General features: G+C 44.1%; 1 protein-coding gene across 1 annotated transcript in view; it reads left to right on the top strand.

Moving 5' to 3' along the window:
* Window positions 1-18074, top strand: part of PTPN21 (protein tyrosine phosphatase, non-receptor type 21) — a 73511-nt gene extending 55437 nt beyond the window's left edge. The window contains exons 14-20 of the mRNA XM_014543664.1: window positions 5-260; window positions 5241-5378; window positions 6464-6685; window positions 9121-9249; window positions 9452-9686; window positions 10875-11035; window positions 12600-18074. Coding sequence (XP_014399150.1) covers window positions 5-260; window positions 5241-5378; window positions 6464-6685; window positions 9121-9249; window positions 9452-9686; window positions 10875-11035; window positions 12600-12728 — 1270 coding nt within the window. The 3' untranslated portion in view covers window positions 12729-18074. The remainder of the gene's footprint in view (window positions 1-4; window positions 261-5240; window positions 5379-6463; window positions 6686-9120; window positions 9250-9451; window positions 9687-10874; window positions 11036-12599) is intronic.
* The last annotated feature ends 3925 nt before the right edge of the window (window positions 18075-21999 follow it).

Here is a 21999-nt window from a genome sequence, read left to right as displayed (position 1 = left end):
GCGCGGGCCCTCTGCACATCCACGAGCCCAAGGCCCATGTCACTGAGGCCGAGAGGAGGGGGAGGGAGGGCAGCCCCGTGCATGTGCCGGCGGAGGCCCAGCGGCCCCGGAGGGACGGGCTGCTGACGCCCTCCATGTCCGAGTCTGACCTCACCACGTCGGGGAGGTACCGGGCCAGGAGGGATTCTCTGAAGAAGAGGCCGGTGTCCGACCTCCTCTCGGGCAAGAAGAACATCGTTGAAGGGCTTCCGCCGTTAGGGGTAAGTGTTCCCTGTGCAGGTGAGCCGCAGCCACCCCGCTCAGCACCCTCCAGCCTGCAGTTTCGCAGCACCTGCTACGCTCCGGGAGTCACTGCTCTGGCTCAGTACTTTTGGTGTTTCCAGCTTTTTTTCTTTTAACATTTTTGATCCCTCTTCTGCCCTTTACTGTGTTTTTGACTTATTTGGAACACATTTGATTATCTGTGGAAGTGATAGAGGTTGATGACATTTTAGTGGTTTTTCTAGAGATAGTTAGACAGGTTAAATGTTAATCTCGGTAGCTCTGTGGAATGGAGTAGAAAGAATGAATGAAACGTTTCAGCCATGCAGTGTGAACGGAAAGGGGGCTGAGGTTTTGTGACCTGAGCCCAGATTGCTTTGTCCGCCGCCTGTTAGCAGTCCCCGTGCTGGTGCAGCAGCCACGGCCGCGTTGGTTCCGTTTGCTGGTTTCTCCTGGGCTGTCCGAGAGCAGCGTCCGCACCGAGGAGTGTTCCTAACGCGTCCGTGTGCTGGACGTGTGGATGCAGCTTCGGATGTCGGCCGTGATCCCTGAGGGCTGCAGCGTGAACCTGGGGTTGGGAAGGTGGCCCTTTGTCAGGAAGGCTCCAGGTCTCTTTGAAAGAAAGATGAACTGAGAACTCAAGGAAGGTCCCTTGTAGAAAACGCAGGGTTACTAGTAAAATAGTCCCGATAATAAATAACCATGCCCTGATTAAGCACGCCTTACCGATCGGAAGGAAAATATAAGAGAGCGTAACATCATCTCTAGCTGCCCTTTCCATAGCATTTACCGTGCCCGGTCTACAACAGACCCATTGTTCCTGCGGGCGAGGAAGCAGACTCAGATAGGAAGTAGCTTTCCAAGGTCGCAGAGCGAGTGAGGGACCAACTGGAGTTTTAAACCCGTGTTTATCTCTGCAACGTGTTCTCTTATCTGCTACACTGTTCTCGGGCGAGTTATACTGTATATAATGTTTTGTTAAGTAATAACCGCTTATCTAAGCCTCGCTGTTCTCGGCCTTTCCACGGAAACCTTTTAACTTTGAGTCCCCAAGCTTTGGCCAAGCCTGTGTGGCCTTGGCCTGCCCGGGTGTCCACTCTGAGACGTCTCGCTGCATCGCTCAGGCTTCCGCTCCTCACTGCCTGGGCCTCCACCCCCAGCCAACAGCCATGCACTGGCCTGTCCATTCTGTCTCACTGCTCCCCTGTCCTGGCAGCTAGGGTTCCTCATCTCCGCCAGACGGCAAACTCGGACATGGGGGCCCATCGCAAGTGTGGGTCCGGCCTTGCCGCTCCTCACTGCCTGGGCCTCCACCCCCAGCCAACAGGCATGCACTGACCTGTCCATTCTGTCTCACATTGCTCCCGTGTCCTGGCAGCAAGGATTCCTCATCTCCGCCAGGCAGCAAACTCAGACATGGGGGCCCATCGCAAGTGTGGTTCCGGCCTTGTATTTCAGATCCTCTGAGATGCTGGAAGCATCTTCATAAATAGGAAAAAATTCCCCCTGTGTTATTGTGCTTATGAAATAGATAAGTATCCATAAGTTAAAACTACTTAGGGTCGTGCTGTGGATTTCTTTTAATTTTAGCTGTGTTTTCTTTTAATGAATTTTGGGTTTGAATAATTTAAGTTTACTTTTAATCTGGGGGGAGAGCACATTCTTACTCACCTACCTGTGCAGTACAGGCCCCTGCCTCAGGTTGGCTGAAGGTGTGGGCTCATAGTCAGTGGCTCAGAATGGGGCAGGGGGTGGATGTGTCTTCCCCAGCGACCCTGCTGGGGCCCCTGAGCCAGCTGCACAGTCCCTTTCATAGTTATTACTCTCCCCTGAGTACATCAAGACCTGCCCATCATTTCCATGTGACCCAAGTCTTTTCCCCAGACGATGCTTGATCTGAGTGTGGTCCAGTAGTTAGGCCTCTTGTCACTGTGCGTTTTTAGTGGGCCTAGCAGGTCCTGCTATATCTGAGGATTTTAACCAATTTGGTTCCCTAAAAACACAGATTTTCTCTCTTATTGACTTTTAAGACCTACAGTATTAATTTAATAAAACGATGTGATTGGCTGTGCTTTTGCTCCCCTTCTTTTCCCACAGTGGTCGGCAAACTGCGGCTCGCGAGCCACATGCGGCTCTTTGGCCCCTTGAGTGTGGCCACGAAGTTTCAATCGCACTGTACGTGCGCGCCCGCACGTGGTATTTTGTGGAAGAGCCACACTCAAGGGGCCGCAGTTTGCCGACCACTGCCATAAGGGATTCTCTTTACTTGAAAAACGTGATGGGAGCTGGGGCCAGGGGACATGTACAGGACCAGATAGTGGGGAAACTGGTCTGAGTCTGGACCCTGCCTTTTTTTTTTTTTTTAAAGTATATTTTTACTGATTTCATAGAGGGAGAGAGAGAGAGAAACATCAGTGATGAGAGAGAATCATTGATCAGCTGCCTCTTGCCCGCCCCACACTGGGGATCTAACCATGACTTCTTGGTTCATAGGTTAGCACTCAACCATTGAGCCACACCGGCCCTGGGTAGAGCCTGCCTTTTTTTTTTATTAGTTCTCTGCTCAGTGGTCTGGACCCTCATGTACCAGAACCTCAGCATCCCTGTCTGTCATACAGACGCAGTCGTCTCTGCTCTGTCTCTTGTGGCATGAAGTTCTCCATAAGGATAGGCATGAAAATTGCTTCTGAATTCTATATGCAGAATAACTGACTTTATTGAAAGGTATATTTATTGTTTTGAAACCGATTAACATCTCTCTATACCAGGGGTCCTCAAACTACAGCCCGCGGGCCACATGCAAATACAAATATTGTATTTGTTCCCATTTTGTTTTTTTACTTCAAAATAAGATATATGCAGTGTGCATAGGAATTTGTTCATAGTTTTTTTTTAAACTATAGTCCGGCCCTCCAACGGTCTGAGGGACAGTGAACTGGCCCCCTGTTTAAAAAGTTTGAGGACCCCTGCTCTATACAAAGAGGCAGCTGTGTGACCTTGGGCAAGCTTTTTAATCTCTCTGACTCAGTTTTCTCTTTTGTCAAGGAAGATGAGCCCAGAGAGTTGTTGTGGGGACAAAGTGAGCTCCTGGCACACAGGAAGTGCTCAGATTTAACATATTACTGTGATGTGGCACCATACATTTAACTCACCAGCTTCCCAAGAATTGAATAGCTCAGCCCTATTGCCATTGTATTGTTTAACTCTTACAACCAAGAAACTCAGCTCACAGAGCAATGTGCATTGAGGTTATAGAGGTTTAGGATTAAAAACAGTGACATAAATTGCAGACAAGCAGGATCACTTTAGAACTCTCCACCCATCTCCACCTCAGGGACTTGATCGCTATCTGAAAAGGTGGACTGGTTTGAGTGCTCATGCAGCTGCATAAAGATTTTCTTTTCGTTGCAACCTTAGTATTGTGTGGTGGTTCTCACGTAAGAAATCACTTGCAGGTGTTTAAAGCCACGTGCTTGTACTCTCAGGGCTAAAAGGGGTATTTGAGGCTGCTTTTGACTATCTGCCCCTTTCTTCAAACACTGGCCTTCAAACACACAGGAAAGAAGGCGGACGTTGCTTTTATTTCACTGAAAATTATCTTCCTCCAGCTGATCCCAGCCAGGGCATCTTGACCCACCCCATCCTGGCTGGTGAGAACTGACCGTTAAACCTTCAGGACTCTTGTGATTCCGTTGGTGTTACATTGACAGTTGAAAATAGGCCATGATGGGAGTATTTGCACCAGGGAAATTGGCAAACTTTACAAATCAGAACCCCCCCCCCCCCCCAAGCCAGAGGGCCAGTTGCTGAACATGTATCAGCCTACCACTGTGTTTTGCACACGTTAGAATCATGAAATTTTCGCCTGTACAGGAACCTTTTAGCCTCCCCCTCTCCCTCTGTTCCCGTCTCCCTCCTCCTCCCTACCTCCCAGGCTGGTAGAGCTGGTTTCATTTATGAGACAGAACTGAGAAAACCATTTTTTAAAAATTGGGGCTACTGTGGTTAGGATAATTGTGACTTCCAAGGAGGTGTAGACTAGCTAAGGAAACTTAGCATTCTTAGGCTTATTTGCCTTAGAGACAATCATTCACTTGAACAATAAGTTTAGGAACACCTGTTCTCAGGAGAGACCTCCTGTTGATGTACTCTCTCTCTCTCTCTCTCTCTCTTTTATAAATATATTTTTATTGGTTTTGGATCGAGGAAGGGAGAGGGAGAGATAGAAACATCAATGAGAGAGAAACATCAACATCGATGGGCTACCTCCTGCACGCCCCCTACTGGGGATCGAGCTCGAAACCCTGGGCACGTGCCCTGACCGGGAGGTGACCTCTTTGTGTGTGGGTTGATGCTCAACCACTGAGCCACATCAGCAGGATATGATGATGTGTTCTCTTATATCCAATCTTTCTAATATTGTGATGGAGATTGCAGCCCTGTTTGATTTTCCTGGTTTAAAAACGTGGCGGTTCTGAGAGGTGTGGTGATCCAACTGAGGTCACACAAGTCTGAAACATAACAGACTTGCAGAACAGAACAGCAAGCTACCGCAGAAAACATTCCATTTTTTCCAGAATGATTTAAAGCACTAATTTATAGATTTTTAAAAAATCATCAAAGCTAATTGCAATCAGATGATTGTATTTAAAACCCTTTATATGGACAGCAGCTGATTTTTTGGTGTGCCGAGTTGAAATTGGGGAGTTCTGTGCAGGAATGCTGTCTGCCGGGAGCCTCACCTTTCATTACAACAGAACCCCGAAACCGGCTGCATTTCAAAACCACCTATCTGGGCGACTTATCAGGGCTTTGGCCTTGAAAGGAATGTCACCCTCCTAATATCTGTTAAACCAGCGTGTGTGCGTGTGTTTGAGGGAGCGCAATTTCTCCTGTCTGTTTCCAGTCTGCAGTCCAGTTTCTCTTCCAAGGGGCTGCACTTGTGTCTATTTCACATATACATATAAATATCTTTATAGGGAATGAAAAAGAGCCGAGTAGATGCAAAAAAAATGGGCCCTCTCAAGCTAGCTGCCCTGAATGGACTGTCGCTGTCTCGCCTGCCTCTGCCCGACGAGGGGAAGGACGTGTCAGCCAGAGCCACCAATGATGAGAGGGTACGTACAGCGGGCCGGTCCCCTCCCCGGGAGAGCTGGGAACGTGCTGCACGTCTGCTTCCTGGGATTCCAGTGCATTTTCTAACACATGCAGGGATCATGAATGAGTGTTAAGGAATTCTGTGATCTGGACCTCAAACTTGGGGCAGATTTATAGCTAATGTCTTAAGGGATAAGTTCAGGCTAGAATGTTTTCTTTACCTCCTTCCAGCCATCTGTGGCAGTCTTGGTTTTTAATGGCTTTAAAGTTAGAGAGGAGATCTGCAAATGCCTATGAGAACACACAGGAAAGAGGGCAGATGTTGCTTTTATTTCACTGAAAATTATCTCCATAGTAAAGGATTACTGAAGCTTTCAAAACTTCCTTGGCAACCACGGTAGACATGAAGCACGCTAAGCAAAATTAATGTGTTTACCACTGGGTCCTGGAGATGGTTTCCAGCATTTACCCCTTTTTACAGTTTTTTTTATATAATTATATGTTATAAGATTGAAGCATTGGTTCATTGATATTGGGATCAATGATCCTACTCTAGGATTTCTCTAGGATTTACTGATCTCCACGGGGAATTTTCTGTTTTGTAGGGATCACAAAACTGACCATAAATTAGAGAAAATGAATCCAACAAATTGCTTTAGGCCAGTTTTTCACCTGTAAACAGAATGTTTTTTGTGTTTTTTTTTAAATATATATTTTTTTATTGATTTCAGAGAGGAAGAGAGAGCAACATCAGTGATGAGAGAGAATCATCAATCGGCTGCCTCCTGCACACCCCACACTGGGGACTGAGCCCACAACCCAGGCATGTGCTCTTGACTGGAATCGAACCCAGGACCTTTCAGTCTGCAGGCTGATGCTCTATCCACTGAGCCAAACCAGCCAGGGCTAAAGGGAACATTTTTGCCTTTATTTCTCATCAGTAAGATTATTTCATTTGCTGTTGTTATGGCTTGGTAAAAATTTAACTCTGGTTTCAACTAGAATTTTCACTAGTAGGTAATGCTAGACCTGAAGCAGCTGTACAGTCGCTGTATAGCTGTGCCTGTGACTTTACTCCTGTCGTCCCCCCGCATTCCGCTTACAGTGTAAAATTCTGGAACAGCGGTTGGAACAGGGAATGGTGTTCACAGAATATGAAAGAATCCTTAAAAAACGGCTGGTCGATGGGGAGTGCTCAACGGCACGACTCCCGGAAAATGCCGAAAGAAACCGATTCCAGGACGTGCTTCCCTATGACGATGCCAGAGTGGAGTTGGTCCCAACCAAAGAGAACAACACCGGGTACATCAACGCATCCCATATTAAGGTGAGAGGAGCATTCGCAACGGTGAAGGAGACGTGAGGTTCTGAGTTCAAGTACAAGACTTAGAACAACATTTGTGCTTGCATTCTGAAAACACCCTGGTTTTGATCCACTGTGAGAACTGTGTTATGTGGTAAACTGGGAATTCCAGACGCCCAGGCCGGATAGGTAGTGTTTATCAGCAGAGCCAGAGTCACCTTAGATCTGACCACGGGCTAAACCCTCTGCCCCCAGCAGTGTAATCGGGACTCAAAGCGCTGACTTGCCCAACTTCAGAACTTTATGTCTTCCTAAATCTGAAGACTTCATCAGCTGCTCCTGAGAGAATCTATAAGCGAGACCTGATTTTTCCTCCTGACAAACCTACGTATTTTTATGTAACAAAAGTGTCCGGTTTTTTTAGTGTTTTCCCCAAAGCTTTTACCTGCAATGGTGCCGTCTGCTCTCTTTGCACACTCCCCGCAATCACTCTCAAACAGTGTTTTGTTCTTTGAAGAGGCAGCACCACCTTTTCCCTGGAAAGAGTGAGACGTCATTTAACTGGGGGAGCACGTTGCACCCATACAAATGGAAACAGCGATAGCTCACAGTAGGGAGTGGGGAGAGCCAGCTGCTCTGTCTTCTCCGTCACTCGCACCCCGTTCCTGCCGGCGAGGGTCCGTCCCCTTTGCGGGAGGGAGAAACTTCCTCCCGGTGCGTGATGAGTCGGGGTCTGTGGTCAGGTGCTGTTTCCTTCCTCCCACCTTCTGTTTAGTTTGCAAGTGACCTTTGGGGAGACCAGTTCCACACGTGCAGCTTTCCAGCGACCCGGCGGTCTGCCTGCGAGCGGCACACCCTTGGTTGGGTATCTGTGCACGTGCTTCTTAGTAGGTGGGCACAGTCTGCTTAAAAGGCGAGCCTTTCTTTGGAATAACTCACCCAGCCTCTCCTGTTTGGGTGGGTAAGAGCGGAGTGATGTCATAGTTCTATAGCGACATTTCAGACTCTCCAGAGGCGACCTGAGGAAGAGGGGGAAAGGCTGAGCTCAGAATTATGGGACAGACTCTCCCGTGTGGGACCTCGTGGTACTTATCTGGGTAAAGAAATGCTGGCACCTTCCCCCGAGGTTCCCCATCAGACTCTTCCTCATTAGTTCTTGTTTGCTGTGTAACCGTTGCCCTCCCCGCTCCACCCCTCTGCCCACGGTGCCTGCCCCTGAGTGGGCGCTCGGTGAGCGGATGCGGGTTGTGACCAGGGACGGGTGGCCTTAGCGAGAGCGTGGGCGGAGTATGCTTGCACAGGGTTTTACGCTGAGTGGCACTGAGAGAAGGCGCGGTGGTCACTGAGAATCAGTGCCGCTGAGCTCTAACCCCGGTCTCCTGACTACAAATCCCGACCACGGTGATTATTATTTAGACCTTTCTCCAGGAGGCTGAATCTTAGGTGGAAGCTTAGTGTCACGATGGAGGGTGATTTGGCTCAGAAGGCCAGAGGTGAGACTTCCTGAAGCAGGAAGATTATTTTCCCCTAGAAATTGGACATTTAACTTGGGTTTTGGCTTAGTTGCGCTTACTTTTCCCAGTGTGTGTAGTTCTTCACGAGGGGAAATTGTGTTTGAAAGTTGGGGTACTGGGATGTTGATATTGCGTTTAGGAGAAGAAGCATAGCAGCAGCGGCAATAACGACTACTCAGTGAGCACCAGGCATGGTCAAGGCACCATGTGTGTGCATGGACTCAGTTCTTTCTTTCTTTTTTTTTTATTCCTTTCCCTTTCCTTTCCTCCCTCCCTTCCTTCTTTTTTAATAGTAAAGGTGGAAATTTATTGAAGAACAAGTACAGACGCCCATGTGGGGAGGGGGAAAGAGTCCCCTTGACTCAGTTCTGACAACAACCCTATGAGGGCAAACAATACATATATACATATGCATATACATATATACATACGCATATGCATATACATATACATATATTTTAATATATTTTTATTGATTTCAGAGAGGAAGGGAGAGGGAGAGAGAGATAGAAACATCAATGATGAAGAGAATCATTGACCGGCTGCCTCCTGCACACCCCCTACAGGGTATCGAGCCTGCAACCCAGGCATGTGCCCTGAACCAGGAATTGAATCGTGACCTCCTGGTTTATAGGTCGATGTTCAACCACTGAGCCACACCGGCCGGGCGGCAGGCAATATTTTTATTTTAACTTGAGAACTAAGATTCAGAGAGGGTAAGCAAATTGCCCCAGGTCGCATAGATATTACGTGAACTCATAGTGAGTAAGTTTATAAAGATGTCAATAGTGGAAATTGTACTAACAGGGAAAAAGAATAACATGAAAGCCTTTCTCTATTCTGAATAGTTTAGTTCACTTTTTAGTATTACCACAAACAAATGTATATACATGCCTGTGTACCTACATGACATACACATTCATTTTTAACCTTTCCTCATCCCAGGTATCTGTCAGTGGGATGGAATGGGACTATATCGCCACGCAGGGCCCGCTGCAGAACACCTGTCAGGACTTTTGGCAGATGGTGTGGGAGCAGGGAATTGCCATTATAGCGATGGTGACAGCGGAAGAGGTACGTGCTCATTTCTCTCCATCGGTTTGCTCCGTCTCAGATGAGAAGTTATCGTCAGTCCTGTGGGGATCCTGACGCTCAGAGAGAGGGGCAGGTTGGGAGAGCGATTCTGCGTCTCGACGTGCTGTCTGTGTGTGTAAAGGGGCTTGTATTGCGGGGCCTTGCGCTGTGTCTTGACTGTCCGCGCCTGCGTCTGTAACAGGAGGGCGGAAGGGAGAAGAGCTTTAGGTACTGGCCACGCCTTGGTTCCCGGCACAACACCGTCACCTACGGAAGGTTCAAGATCACCACCCGGTTCCGCACAGACTCGGGCTGCTACGCCACCACCGGCCTGAAGATGAAGCACCTGCTCACGGGGCAGGAGAGGACGGTCTGGCACCTGCAGTACACGGACTGGCCGGAGCACGGCTGCCCCGAGGACCTCAAGGGGTTTCTGTGTAAGTGTCCCCGCTCCCAGCACAGCCCCTGCTGGGGCTCTGACATCAGCCGCGGAGAGGAAGGCTCATGTTCCTGAAATAGTTCCTTTATGTTGTCTCGTATTCACTCTGGGCTTGTTTTAAAATAAAGATTTTAAGTGTTTAAGGGGAGGCTTGGCAGAAGTTTTTACTCTTTATTTTTTATTTTTTTTTACTTTTATTGATCTCAGAGAGGAAGGGAGAGAGTGGGAGAGAGATAGAAAGATCAATGATGAGAGAGAATCATTGATTGGCTGCCTCCTGCGAGCCCCACACTGGGGATCGAGCCCGCATCCTGGGCATAGGCCCTGACCTGGAATCGAACCATGACCTCGACCATTGAGCCACGCCATCGGCAAAAAGAAGTTTTTGAAGTATAATGTGGTAGTGAGTAAAACGCAGTGAATGAGTCTTGGGGAGTTTTTCCTCCCTTTGGTTTCGTAGACGAGAAAACGGGAGGCCAGGTGGAGTCCGAGACTCACCAAGACCGCACTGTCAGTCAGTGGTTGGGCCGCCAACTGGCGCCCTGTGCTCATCTGGAGTCCTCCCCATCAGTGGAGATGATCTGCAGACTGTTGATGTGATAATGCCTTGGCTCATGTTCCTGAAATAGTTCCTTTATGTTGTCTCGTATTCACTCTGGGCTTGTTTTAAAATAAAGATTTTAAGTGTTTAAGGGGAGGCTTGGCAGAAGTTTTTACTTTTTTTATTTTTTTTACTTTTATTGATTTCAGAGAGGAAGGGAGAGTGGGAGAGAGATAGATCAATGATGAGAGAGAATCATTGATTGGCTGCCTCCTGCGAGCCCCACACTGGGGATCGAGCCCGCATCCTGGGCATATGCCCTGACCAGGAATCGAACCATGACCTCAACCATTAAGCCACGCCATCGGGCTAAAAGAAGTTTTTGAAGTATAACGTGGTAGTGAGTAAAATGCGGTGAATGAGTCTTGGGGAGTTTTTCCTCCCTTTGGTTGCGTAGATGAGAAAACGGGAGGCCAGGTGGAGTCCGAGACTCACCGAGACCGCACTGTCAGTCAGTGGTTGGGCCGCTAACTGGCGCCCTGTGCTCGTCTGGAGTCCTCCCCATCAGTGGAGATGATCTGCAGACTGTTGATGTGATAATGCCTTAAACCCTGAGAGTGTTTCTGTCTCATTGATACTTCACAGCATACCTTGAGGAGATCCAGTCTGTCCGACGCCACACAAACAGCACGAGTGAACCCAAAGGCCCCAACCCCCCGCTGCTGGTCCACTGCAGTGCGGGGGTGGGGAGGACCGGCGTCGTCATCTTGTCCGAGATCATGATCGCCTGCCTGGAGCACAACGAGGTGCTTATTTCCTTTGTTTTTGGCGTGGGGAGAGGTGGGCGAGGCGCAGGTCCGGGAAGAGAGGGACCTCGTTATCTAACAGCCCTTTCTGAACGAGGTTCCTTGGTGTGTGTTTTTCCCCCGCAAGTAGGAATTTTTTTTATTTGTCACAGATAAAAGTCTGAATTTTATTTTTATTGATTTAAAAAAAATATATATTTTTTTATTTCAGAAAGGAAGGGAGAGGGAGAGAGAGATAGAAACATCAATGATGAGAGAGTCCTAGCTGGTTTGGCTCAGTGGATAGAGCATCAGTGGCCTGCGGGCTGAAGGGTCCCGGGTTTGATTCTGGTCAAGGGCACATGCCTGGGTTGCAGGCTTGATCCCCAGTAGGGGGCATGCAGGAGGCAGCCAATCGATGATTCTCTCTCATCATTGATGTTTCTATTTCTCTCTCCCTTTCCCTCCCTCTCTGAAATCAATGAAAAATATTTTTAAAAAATGATGAGAAAGAATCATCAATCGGCTGCCTCCTGGGAATCAAACTGTGACCTCCTGGTTCAATAGGTCGATGCTCAACCACTGAGTCACGCTAGGCTGGGCTGGGCGCAAGTGGGATCCTTGGCCTGGGTGCCCATAGGCATCAGCTCGTTCTCCTTGAGCGCCTGTCTCAGCCCCCGTTGCTCTCCCAGAGCTGCAACCTTCCCCGTGCAGCTCCATGAGTTCTCCCAGATCGAGCGTGGGCTTCTTGCATGTTGACTTTTCTAACACAGACATTGGGGAGCAGATTAATAGATTGGCCAGCTTTTCTGTGTCTTTTCCAATGGAATCGGTTTATGGACCACTTCTTTCCTGTCATCTGTCGGCACCTATCAGGTCATGATTTCCATCATCTTCCGGATTTGGCAGACCTGTTGCTGCTGAGCGTAAGAGGTCATCCGAATTTGGTTGTTGCATTTTTTTAGTAAAACCAACACAGAATGGACGAAGCAAATAACCATCAGTAGCCTTGACAAAACATGAGCTTCAGTCATGGTCTGCCATTGTGTGACCAGGCAGCACATTCTGTCTCCATGTAAGATCCATGCCATAGAAATTAGACAGGGTTTGCCCTGCACATCCTCAGTAATTAGCTTGGATGTTCTAAATGCAGCTTCATGATTCTGCAGGTCTGCGGGGCTCACTTCAACAACACGACCCTTGAGGCCATCAGATGCAAGTTTGGTTCCTTGAGTTCTTGTGGCTAGTTTTTACCAATATTTCCTGTATTGAACAAGGCTGGTGCTTTCATATCACACCCATCTTCCATAGTAAATGGATCAACCACTTTCTCCTTGGCCCCCCTTGTTGCCGCCTTTCATAGGGCATTTGTTCTTGCCGACCGCCATGGTGTGCTTCTTAGAGAGCCGAACGGTCCTTGGGTTCTCTTGTTTATTTGCGTGTTATTTTGGTAGAAGATGCCCGGGTAGACGAGTTAGGAGGTTGACCATCTCCTAACGAGATTTGCGCTAGGACCCCCACACACCCGGCCCCCTTCTCTCTCTGGGGGAGTGCATTCCCCTCACCGCTGCGTCTCTCAATCTAGGTGCTCGACATCCCACGGGTGCTGGACAAGCTGAGGCAGCAGAGAATGATGCTGGTGCAGACCCTGATCCAGTACACGTTCGTGTACAGAGTTCTCATCCAGTTCCTGAAAAGCTCCAGGCTCATATAAGCTCCCGCGGCTGCCGAAGGGGACCCGCCCATGTGAAGCGTTTACAGTCAGAACAGGGCCCGCCTGACTCACATTCACCCCTCGACACTCGTCTGCGCAGAAGGCTCACTGGGAAGTAAGGGCGGTGTGGATGCCGGCACTGAGGGAGCGTGAAGGCTGCAGGGGACTTCACCTGGGACGATGCTAGAGATGGAGGACTTGGTGTCCAGGGAGTGGCCCTGCCCGGTCTGTCCGATTTGCAGCACTTGCACACATTTTTGGAGACTGTGTTTTCTAGACAATTCTGTATTTTACTGAAGCTATGCTGGGCAACTCTGGCAATCATTAACAGGCATAGATTTTTATCTTAAACAAGTTTTTGCTAATGGAATTTTATTTCATGACTAAAATATTTGGGGGTTTTCTTGCTGAGAAACTGAACTTTTCTGTGGAGATAATCCACAAATATGAGTGGTTCCTTTGTAACTTTGTATTTAAAACCATGTTATTATCTTTTGATATTTTTAAAAAACCTTGGGTACTTAACAGTTTAGTTACCAAATCCAAACTACAAGAAGGATTTACAAGTGTTATTTTGAAACATGAAGAAAGCATTATTATATTCAGAAACATTTTTTATCCTAAAAATTCATATATTTTTTACCTTCTATATTTTCCAAATCAGACTTTGACTCATTAAGGTACGGAAACGAATCAGTTAAGGGAAAGCTGTGAATGAAGGCACATCATTTTAAAATGGAAGAGAACAATCAGATTCACTGTTGTTTTTTTTCTCAGTATTATTCATAAACCTAAATGAGTTTGATTTTATTGGTTGAAAATGAAGTGAAATTGTGCAGGTTGGGTTTAAGCACTTTTTCTTGGTTAAAAACAATAAACCTGAGTTAGACTACGTGTGCTGCTTTACAGATGAAACGCTAACACGAGCAGGGGACGTTGTTCCGAAGGAGTTTTGGAAGAGGTCAGGTGTAAGAGTATGTAGGTGCCTGGGACACGAGTACGTGTAGTGTCCGTGCAGGATGGCAAATGCAAGATGCCTTTGTTTTTACAAAAACGCAGTATTATCTATCCTCAGACTGCAGTGATGGGATGGAGAGGGGGAGCCTGGGAGTGTGGGGCTGACCCCCCAGAGATGGGAATCCCCAGGCAACTCCAGGCCTGTCAGTGTCAGAGATCACTTGGGTTCCCTTGGAGTTCTTCCACCCCAACCTCTATTCTTTTTTAACAAATACAATCAAGTTAATATTATCATGGAAAGGAGCCTTCAAGAAGCTTCCTTTTCTTTTGGTTGAAAGAAGAGTTAGTAATAGTTTTACGTCATCTCCCAAGACCACAGCCCAAACTTGTGGGACTAGCAGAGGTCACTTGGTGTTCAAGAGGTCCTTGAGATTTAGCTTCCCTACCCCCTGACTTCACCCCTGAGGACAATTTTAGCCTCTTAGTTACCCCTCCCCCACCGCAGTGGGCAGAACAAGGCTGACTAGGGGGAGAGTGTCACCCTTGGCCCAGGCGAGGGTGGCCTGGTCACAGTGGGAGTTGAGTAGGTAAGGACTCATTGGTACGTTCAGCCGAGGAGCCGTCCCTTTCTTCCTTTTTCTGAGGCTGCTTCTCCAAAATACAGTTTCCAAATTGTTCAATCTAGGGCTATTTCCCCAAAATTCAATATCCTAGGGGTGTTTCCAGTCCCAGTGTTAACTCCTAAAGCAGTTTAACTCACTATTGTGACCACTGAGTATGTATTATCAGCTGTGGGACAGGTTTCCTTCATACAGCGTGGATCTGCCTAACTCTGAGTGACCCAGAAAGCAACCATGTACGAGGAAAATTCCGAAGATGTTAGTGGAAAGGAATATTGGAAGTGAGCACATTTGTCACGTAGGAACAAAATATTAATTTTAAATCTGACATTGTTTTTGAGAGTCCTGTTTAAAGAGCAGTAGACCTAAGGGTAAATATTCAGAAAGAGCTCTGCAGAAGAATGGATGAAACCTTTTTTTATGGTGATATTTCCCACCTCCACACCATGTAAAAGACAGGAGTGTTTCTGATGATGTTTTTTCTTCCATGGTAGGTTTTTAAAAAATGCTTTTCTGTCAGGTTGAAATATTTTAAAGTGTCTCACTGATAAGAACATAACGTAAGTCAAAATCAGAAGAGTAATATATGGTATGTTTGTGTTCCTGTTGTCATAATTTGAGAATAAGAAAGTATGAGGGCCGAATTGCAGTTTGAATGTCACGCTTACGATGTTGCATGTTTGACATAGCTTCTAAGACCATGTAACCTTTTGTCCCTTTTGAATTTTTAAATTTTTCATTATAGCTAGTGAATATGAAAGTATTTCTGAATAAAAATAAATCTCAATTATAGACTCTGATACAATGTGATTTTCAAGAGCGAACTCGAAAACATTGAGGTTTCATAGCTTACCCCTTCTGAACTGAGGGTGTTATTGTCTGCCAAAATTAGGCACTGCTTCAGTATCTTCGTGTCTTTTAGTGCCTTGATATTGTTAATTTCAAATCAAAATTACCAAAATGTACATTTCTACAAAAGTAGGTTACAAATGAGGGCTTCTCCGTGGTCCGTTTTGGCACCTCTGGCATCACTTTTCCTGGTTAGTTAGAATATCACTTGGAATGTTCATTGCAGTCATTATCATTACTTTTTTCTGGAACATCTACTGTGAAGCATTTGGAAAGCCCTAGGATTTTGCCTTTTAAACCTTTTGGCAGGATTAAAACAGAAGCTATACCTGTGCTTCCTTAGAATCTTCCAGAAGAAGCAAGGTCTGGGCAGAAACACGGAGGATGGTGTCGGGTTGTAGGACGGAGTGACGACGGCATGGCCAAGCTTTCATCATTGGGAGAAAAGTCATTTCAAATGGGTTCATGTGTTAATGTTTGTAATTTTAAGAAAATTTAAATATATATGTTATATATAAAACTTTACACGTATTAAAATCTAAAGCTGGAGGTCAGCTGCAATGTAAACGCAGATTTAATGGAGATTTGCATGAACAGATGGAAATAAGACAGCATTTACTGTAAATCATTTTAAAAATCAGACTAGAAGGTGTTTTTCAAAAGGAACTCTGGTTATAAATTTAGGAGATTTGCTTCCATCAAGATTTCATGTGGAACAAGCTAATACGATCTCTTCCCAGTTTAAAGTTTATTTTAAAAAAATCCAAATTGGAGTGGGCTCTTTTTTGAGCTGAGGAGTACATTTCGAAAATAGAGGAAATGGTACATTAGGAATTTGCCTGGGAAAATAAATGTTTCTCAAAAGAACACGAGTTTTTCAAATTCCTAGAGGTAAGGGTTCTATTTACCCTTGTGTCTACAATTGGCAAAAAATGAGGAAAGATCAGAAAGTCCGGTTGTTTAAAGTTGGTGTGTGTTTGGGGAGGGTGGGTGGAGAGAGAATTTTAGAGAACTTGCGAAGTGGTCCTTGGATTAAGGTGGCGTCATTTTCTGTACATCACTACAGGCAGTTCCCAAATAAAGACTATGCCCTCGAAGTTCAGATGTATGTTGAGTTATTGAGATGTAGTAATCTTTCCCCTTATGAACAATACTTGAAGTGAGTGTTAACTCTCTTGGTTTGTCCTCAAGAGAATTTTAACTACAGCGGCTCTGAATGGGAAGCAGTGGTACAGAGTCCCGTGACCACAGTCAGTACTCCAAGAAAAATATACAGCAGTTTCCCCCTGCTGCTCCCTGGTGGTGAAAACAGAGAAGGGGTTCTCTGTGTCTGCTTGGTAGTGGGACTGAGCCTCACCTCAGCAAGCAATCGAAGGCAGCATGATCAGTGACTCATGAGGGACCTACGATATTCATACGTGAATATCCCATTGTTTGTTCAGAACCTTGAGTGGCGCATGAAGGGTAAGGAACAGAATGGGACATATGATGAGTGGAGCAGGGATGCCACCAGGTAACTGGCTGTGAGGTGGGGCAGGGGTGAAGGCGGATAAATTGGCAATACAGGCCCTAGCTTTCCTGTTTCCACTCACATATTCTTTGGATTGTCACTAGCATGAAATGGGAAGTGGAGGTGGGCCAAGGAGGAAGCTTACGGTACAGCACCCAGCTGAGGAAGCAGCAGTTCCAAGGCAGTATTCCCATGTAAAGGGCATCTCCAGGTCACGTGTATGTAAATTAGGGTCTGGCTGCACATCTTATTTCCAAAGATGCTTAAGTCACCTCAATATATTTGAGAAATTAAAATACTTAGTTTTCAAAAAGTAGAGTAAATCTAAACTGTCTCCAATATGTTGATGGGTTAGGAAAGAGTAACCATACATATATACACTAATTTTAAATTATATTTTTATATTATAAATAAGTACAAATGAATGATAAAAAAGGAATAATTGTGTTTGAACTGACTGTAGAACAGTATGGCTGACATGCGATTCCAAGTTTTTGACAATTACTTATTAGTTAGGTAAATTTTGTGATCATTATCCCTTAATTTCTGTTAAATGACTTTGTGGTGTGCCAGACAAAAGGCCCATTTGAAATCTCTAAGACCCATTGGCTCTGAATCTGTGATGTGGTTGTACCCACCCTGGCTATAGCTGTGCACGATCCCAGTGCAATAAATTTGCAATTTTAACTGGACTGGTAGGTAGTTTTTAAACTGTGTAAAAAGACCAGAACTTTATTTCAATTGTCACTATTGACATTTTAAGTGTGAATGTGTATTTTAAATTCACACTGTAAAAGCTTGGAGAAAAAAATCTACAGTACTCACCTTTACGAACAGGTCTATACCACCAGAGAAATTCAGAGGGTTGGATTACCTGAGTTAGTCCTAACATGAGTCTGTCAGTGTTCAATTTTTTGGGTAGGTTGTTGATGAAACTAATACAGAGTTAATGATAACTGGCTTTCCATTTCTATCTGCTCATGTATCAGCTGAGAAAAAGTGAACCAAGTAAGTGGGGAATGTATGCTCAGTCACTCATTTTTCCTAAGAGTGCAAATATTGCAGGTCAAACTGCTGTCATAAATGCTAAGAAACTGTCCAGATTTTTTATCCTAGAAGTTTATTAGAAATCACTTAAATTATTGGACCATTGAATGAGACAGATTTGGGTGACTTATTTTATAGTAATAATTATTGAAACATAGTAATTTAATCTTATAGTTAAGTCTCCTGAAAGGGTCTAATGGTTTTGTAGTTTTACTGGAGTAATACAGGTTCAATAATGGTTCAGTCCAACAAATAGCCTAAAAAAAGTGAATGTTCTCCAGAGGAGAAAAACTTACTTCCAGACCAAGATGAAAAATAATACAAAACTCTTAAGCCCACATGAGTTAAACAAAAAGGTAAAAGAAAAAAAAAATTTGTAATAACTTTTAGATTGGTAGACCTCTAATGGGTGTGTTTGCATAGTTTGGTTTTATGGCACAACAGAGAAATTGAAGTAGTTATTGTATAGGGATGTTTCTTAATGTTTTTGAAAAATTTCTGTTAATGTCAGTTAAACCGTCTCCATATTAGATTTTTTTAGTTCTATATTGAAAGTAAGCAATGTCATTTCTTATTTTAAAATTGAGCTATTATACAATTATCAGTATACTCAAATTCTAACACACTGAAAACGAGGGGAAAATATTTGTTAATATATTAAGACTTTTAAGAAACTTGGATACACAGTCAAACCTTTCTCAAAAGATTGATTGTTATTGGGCCACTGAAATAGATTTTTCCTTTTTACTGTATTCTCAAGTAATTTTTTATATCAAAATATAAAATACTTAGATTTTTATCATGCAAATGTTAAATATTTTTCTATAAAACACTTCAATGTTTCACTGTATTGTGCTTAATAGAGGGAGATATTCTGAATATAATTGATGCTATTTAGTTCAGATGAAGAATTACTCTGTAACCAGGAATTTGTTGTATGTTTCTGAGTTGTTAGTAGCTGAAGCAATCTTACCCCAACCCACAGTAAATTTAGCAAAGCATAATTTAAAAATAAACATTTAGATACTAGCAAGTGTATTTAAAAATTCAAACAGAGGTTAATATGACTTAATAGGCCTAAGAAATAAACCCAAAATTTGGAGAAAATTTATATGAATACATTTTCTTAGAAAGTCACCCTGTAATTCAAGCAATGCACTGAAAATTTTACCTTTTTGAAATGGTACTATAAATAGTTGTATTATTTTATAGTTCAAAAAGCAATTTTATATGGTGTACTGTTTGGTGATAAATAATGTAAAAATGTATAATCCGAGCTTAATTCTTCTAAACTGTCATTGGTTTGTAAAAGTGTGTACATTTAATGGGCAAATGAATTTAAACAACTGAATATAATATATGTGAAAAACATACATAATAGTCTATTTTGCCATAAAATAAATATTGAAGCAAGATATGATTTGTGTGAATAGTGCAATTAAAGCTAATTTGCCTCTTTTTTTTTTCATTCTAGATCTTATTGCAAAGAGGCATATAATTACTATTTCCCCATTGGGTTTTTTAAAATAATGTGCTAATATATGTGAAAAACATACATAATAGTCTATTTTGCCATAAAATAAATATTGAAGCAAGATATGATTTGTGTGAATATAATAGTGCAATTAAAGCTAATTTGCCTCTTTTTCTTTTTTCATTCTAGATCTTATTGCAAAGAGGCATATAATTACTATTTCCCCATTGGGTTTTTTAAAATAATGTGCTAATAATAGATGTTTCTTTAAGTAGTTGCCAATCTGTCATCACACATCTCCACAGAAATCAATCACTTAAGAGTTAGAATACATTTTACCAAAATAGCCAGCTTCACTAAGGACTTTGTGGAATAAATAATATATTTGAAGAATAAATTATGCATTTCCATGCATCAACTTCCCAACAGGTCGCCAGAGCTCCTCACTACCATCCCTTTGGGGAACTTATTACTATTTGTAAAATCCACTTCCTGTTTTGGTGGGGTTGTTTCTCACCCAGCAACAGCAGCTGGAAACTTGTTAGAAATGCAAATTCTTGAGGCCCATCCCTGATCTGGGAATTCTGAATCAGAAACTATGGGATGGGCCCCGAAATCTACCTGAACAAGTTTTCCAGGTGATTCTGGCACATTAAAGTGTGAGAACCACTCCTTTAGTAATTAATAACAGTAGATGTTCAATATAGATCTTAACTTGGGATTCATTAACATAGCCAAGCTATAATTTGGGGGCACTAAAGTTGATTGAGGGAATTTTTATTAGGTTAATGATCCTTACAGTTGTGGTCGGCTAGATAATGGGCCTTCAAAGATGCCCCTGTTCCTGAGGTCGGGAATGTTACCTTCCATGGCAAAAGGGACTTTGCAGGTGTGATTAAGGTTCTTGAGGTGGAGAGATTGTCCTGGATTATCCAGGTGGGCCCACTGTCATCACAAGGATCTCTGTAAGAGGGAGGCAGGAGGACCACAGTGAGATGCAAAGAGATGTGATGATGGAAGCAGAGGTGAGAGAGATCTGAAGATGCTCCACAGCTGGCCTTGAAGATGGAGGGAGGGGCCACAAGTGAGGGATGCAGGCAGCCCCTAGACAGCGGTTCTCAAGCTGTGGGTCGCGACCCCTTTGGCGGTCGAACGACCCTTTCACAGGGGTCGCCTAAGACCATCCTGCATATCAGATATTTACATTACGATTCATAACAGTAGCAACATTACAGTTATGAAGTAGCAACGAAAATAATTTTATGGTTGGGTCACAACATGAGGAACTGTATTTAAAGGGCCAGAAGGTTGAGAACCACTGCAAGCTAGACAGATTCTCTCCTAGAGCTTCCCAGCAACCCTGGCAACATCTTGAATTTGGGATTTCTGACTTCTAGAACGGTAAGGTAACAAACTTTTTTTTCTAAGCCACTATGTTTGTGGTAACGTTACGGCAGCAATAAAACAGTATATACTTCCTCTCAGGAAAATCTGTTTTTAAGATCTTGGAAGAAGTAGGTGAATATGAAGTGTGAGTCAATGTAGCAGATTGCTTTCCAGGACAATACTAGCACATGAGGTGAAAGGTGGAGAGGTGTTTCCACTTCTAGATGCAAATTATTTCAATTTTAATTTCAAAAGACCCTAAGAATTAACTAAATCTTTGTATCACCTAGTCCACACTCTTAAACCGAGACCCAGGCAACCATACTTGGCAGGTTGTCATCTTGCCCCCATAAAGTTGGATCTTTTTCTGATTGGCTTCACTGGAAAAAAGACCAGCGTAACAATATAAACAAACAAAACAGAAACAGACTCAGAGACAGAGAAAATAGACGGATGCTTGCCAGCGGGGAGGCGGTTGGAGGACTGGGTGAAAAAGGTAAAAGGATGGAGAAATACAGATTGGTAGTTACAAAATAGTCACAGGGATGTAGAGTACAGTGTACAGAATATAGTCAATAATATTGTAATAACTATATATGGGGCCAGGTGGGTACTGGAAATATCAGGGGGAACACTTTGTAAAGTATATGATTGTCTAACCATTATGCTGCACACCTGAAACTAATATACAATATTGAATGCAAACTGTAATTGAAAAATAAAACACCTACTTAAAAAAGAGAGCAGCAGAGGGGAAATGATATTCTGAGCAGATAGGAAATACAAAGGCATGGAGAGAGGCCCTCTGCATGTTTAGGGGTCAAACAATTAGATTAGACACTCAGGATGCCTGGGAGAGGGTGGCAAGAGGTACGCTGGGAAGGAAAACATGACATAAAAAACCACAAAGGCCCCGTACTTTATCTTTTTAGCAAGAGGGAACTCTAAAGGGCTTATTTTTAAAGAAGGGTTTGGCATGGTCTGCTTTATAGTAATTTGTCTAACCATTATGCTGCACACCTGAAACTAATACACAATATTGAATGCAAACTGTAATTGAAAAATAAAACACCTACTTAAAAAAGAGAGCAGCAGAGGGGAAATGATATTCTGAGCAGATAGGAAATACAAAGGCATGGAGAGAGGCCCTCTGCATGTTTAGGGGTCAAACAATTAGATTAGACACTCAGGATGCCTGGGAGAGGGTGGCAAGAGGTACGCTGGGAAGGAAAACATGACATAAAAAACCACAAAGGCCCCGTACTTTATCTTTTTAGCAAGAGGGAACTCTAAAGGGCTTATTTTTAAAGAAGGGTTTGGCATGGTCTGCTTTATAGTAATAGTAGCAGCCTGTACTTAATTCTCATACAACTGATTTTTAATTGTTGCAGCCCTGTGATGAAGGCTCTGTAAGTACCCGCTTCAACT

The sequence above is a fragment of the Myotis brandtii genome, unplaced genomic scaffold, assembly GCF_000412655.1.
Source record: "Myotis brandtii unplaced genomic scaffold, ASM41265v1 scaffold332, whole genome shotgun sequence".
NCBI classification, from domain to species: Eukaryota; Metazoa; Chordata; class Mammalia; order Chiroptera; family Vespertilionidae; genus Myotis; species Myotis brandtii.
Note: the sequence above shows the minus strand (reverse complement) of the source record. Positions and strands in the feature narration are given on the sequence as shown.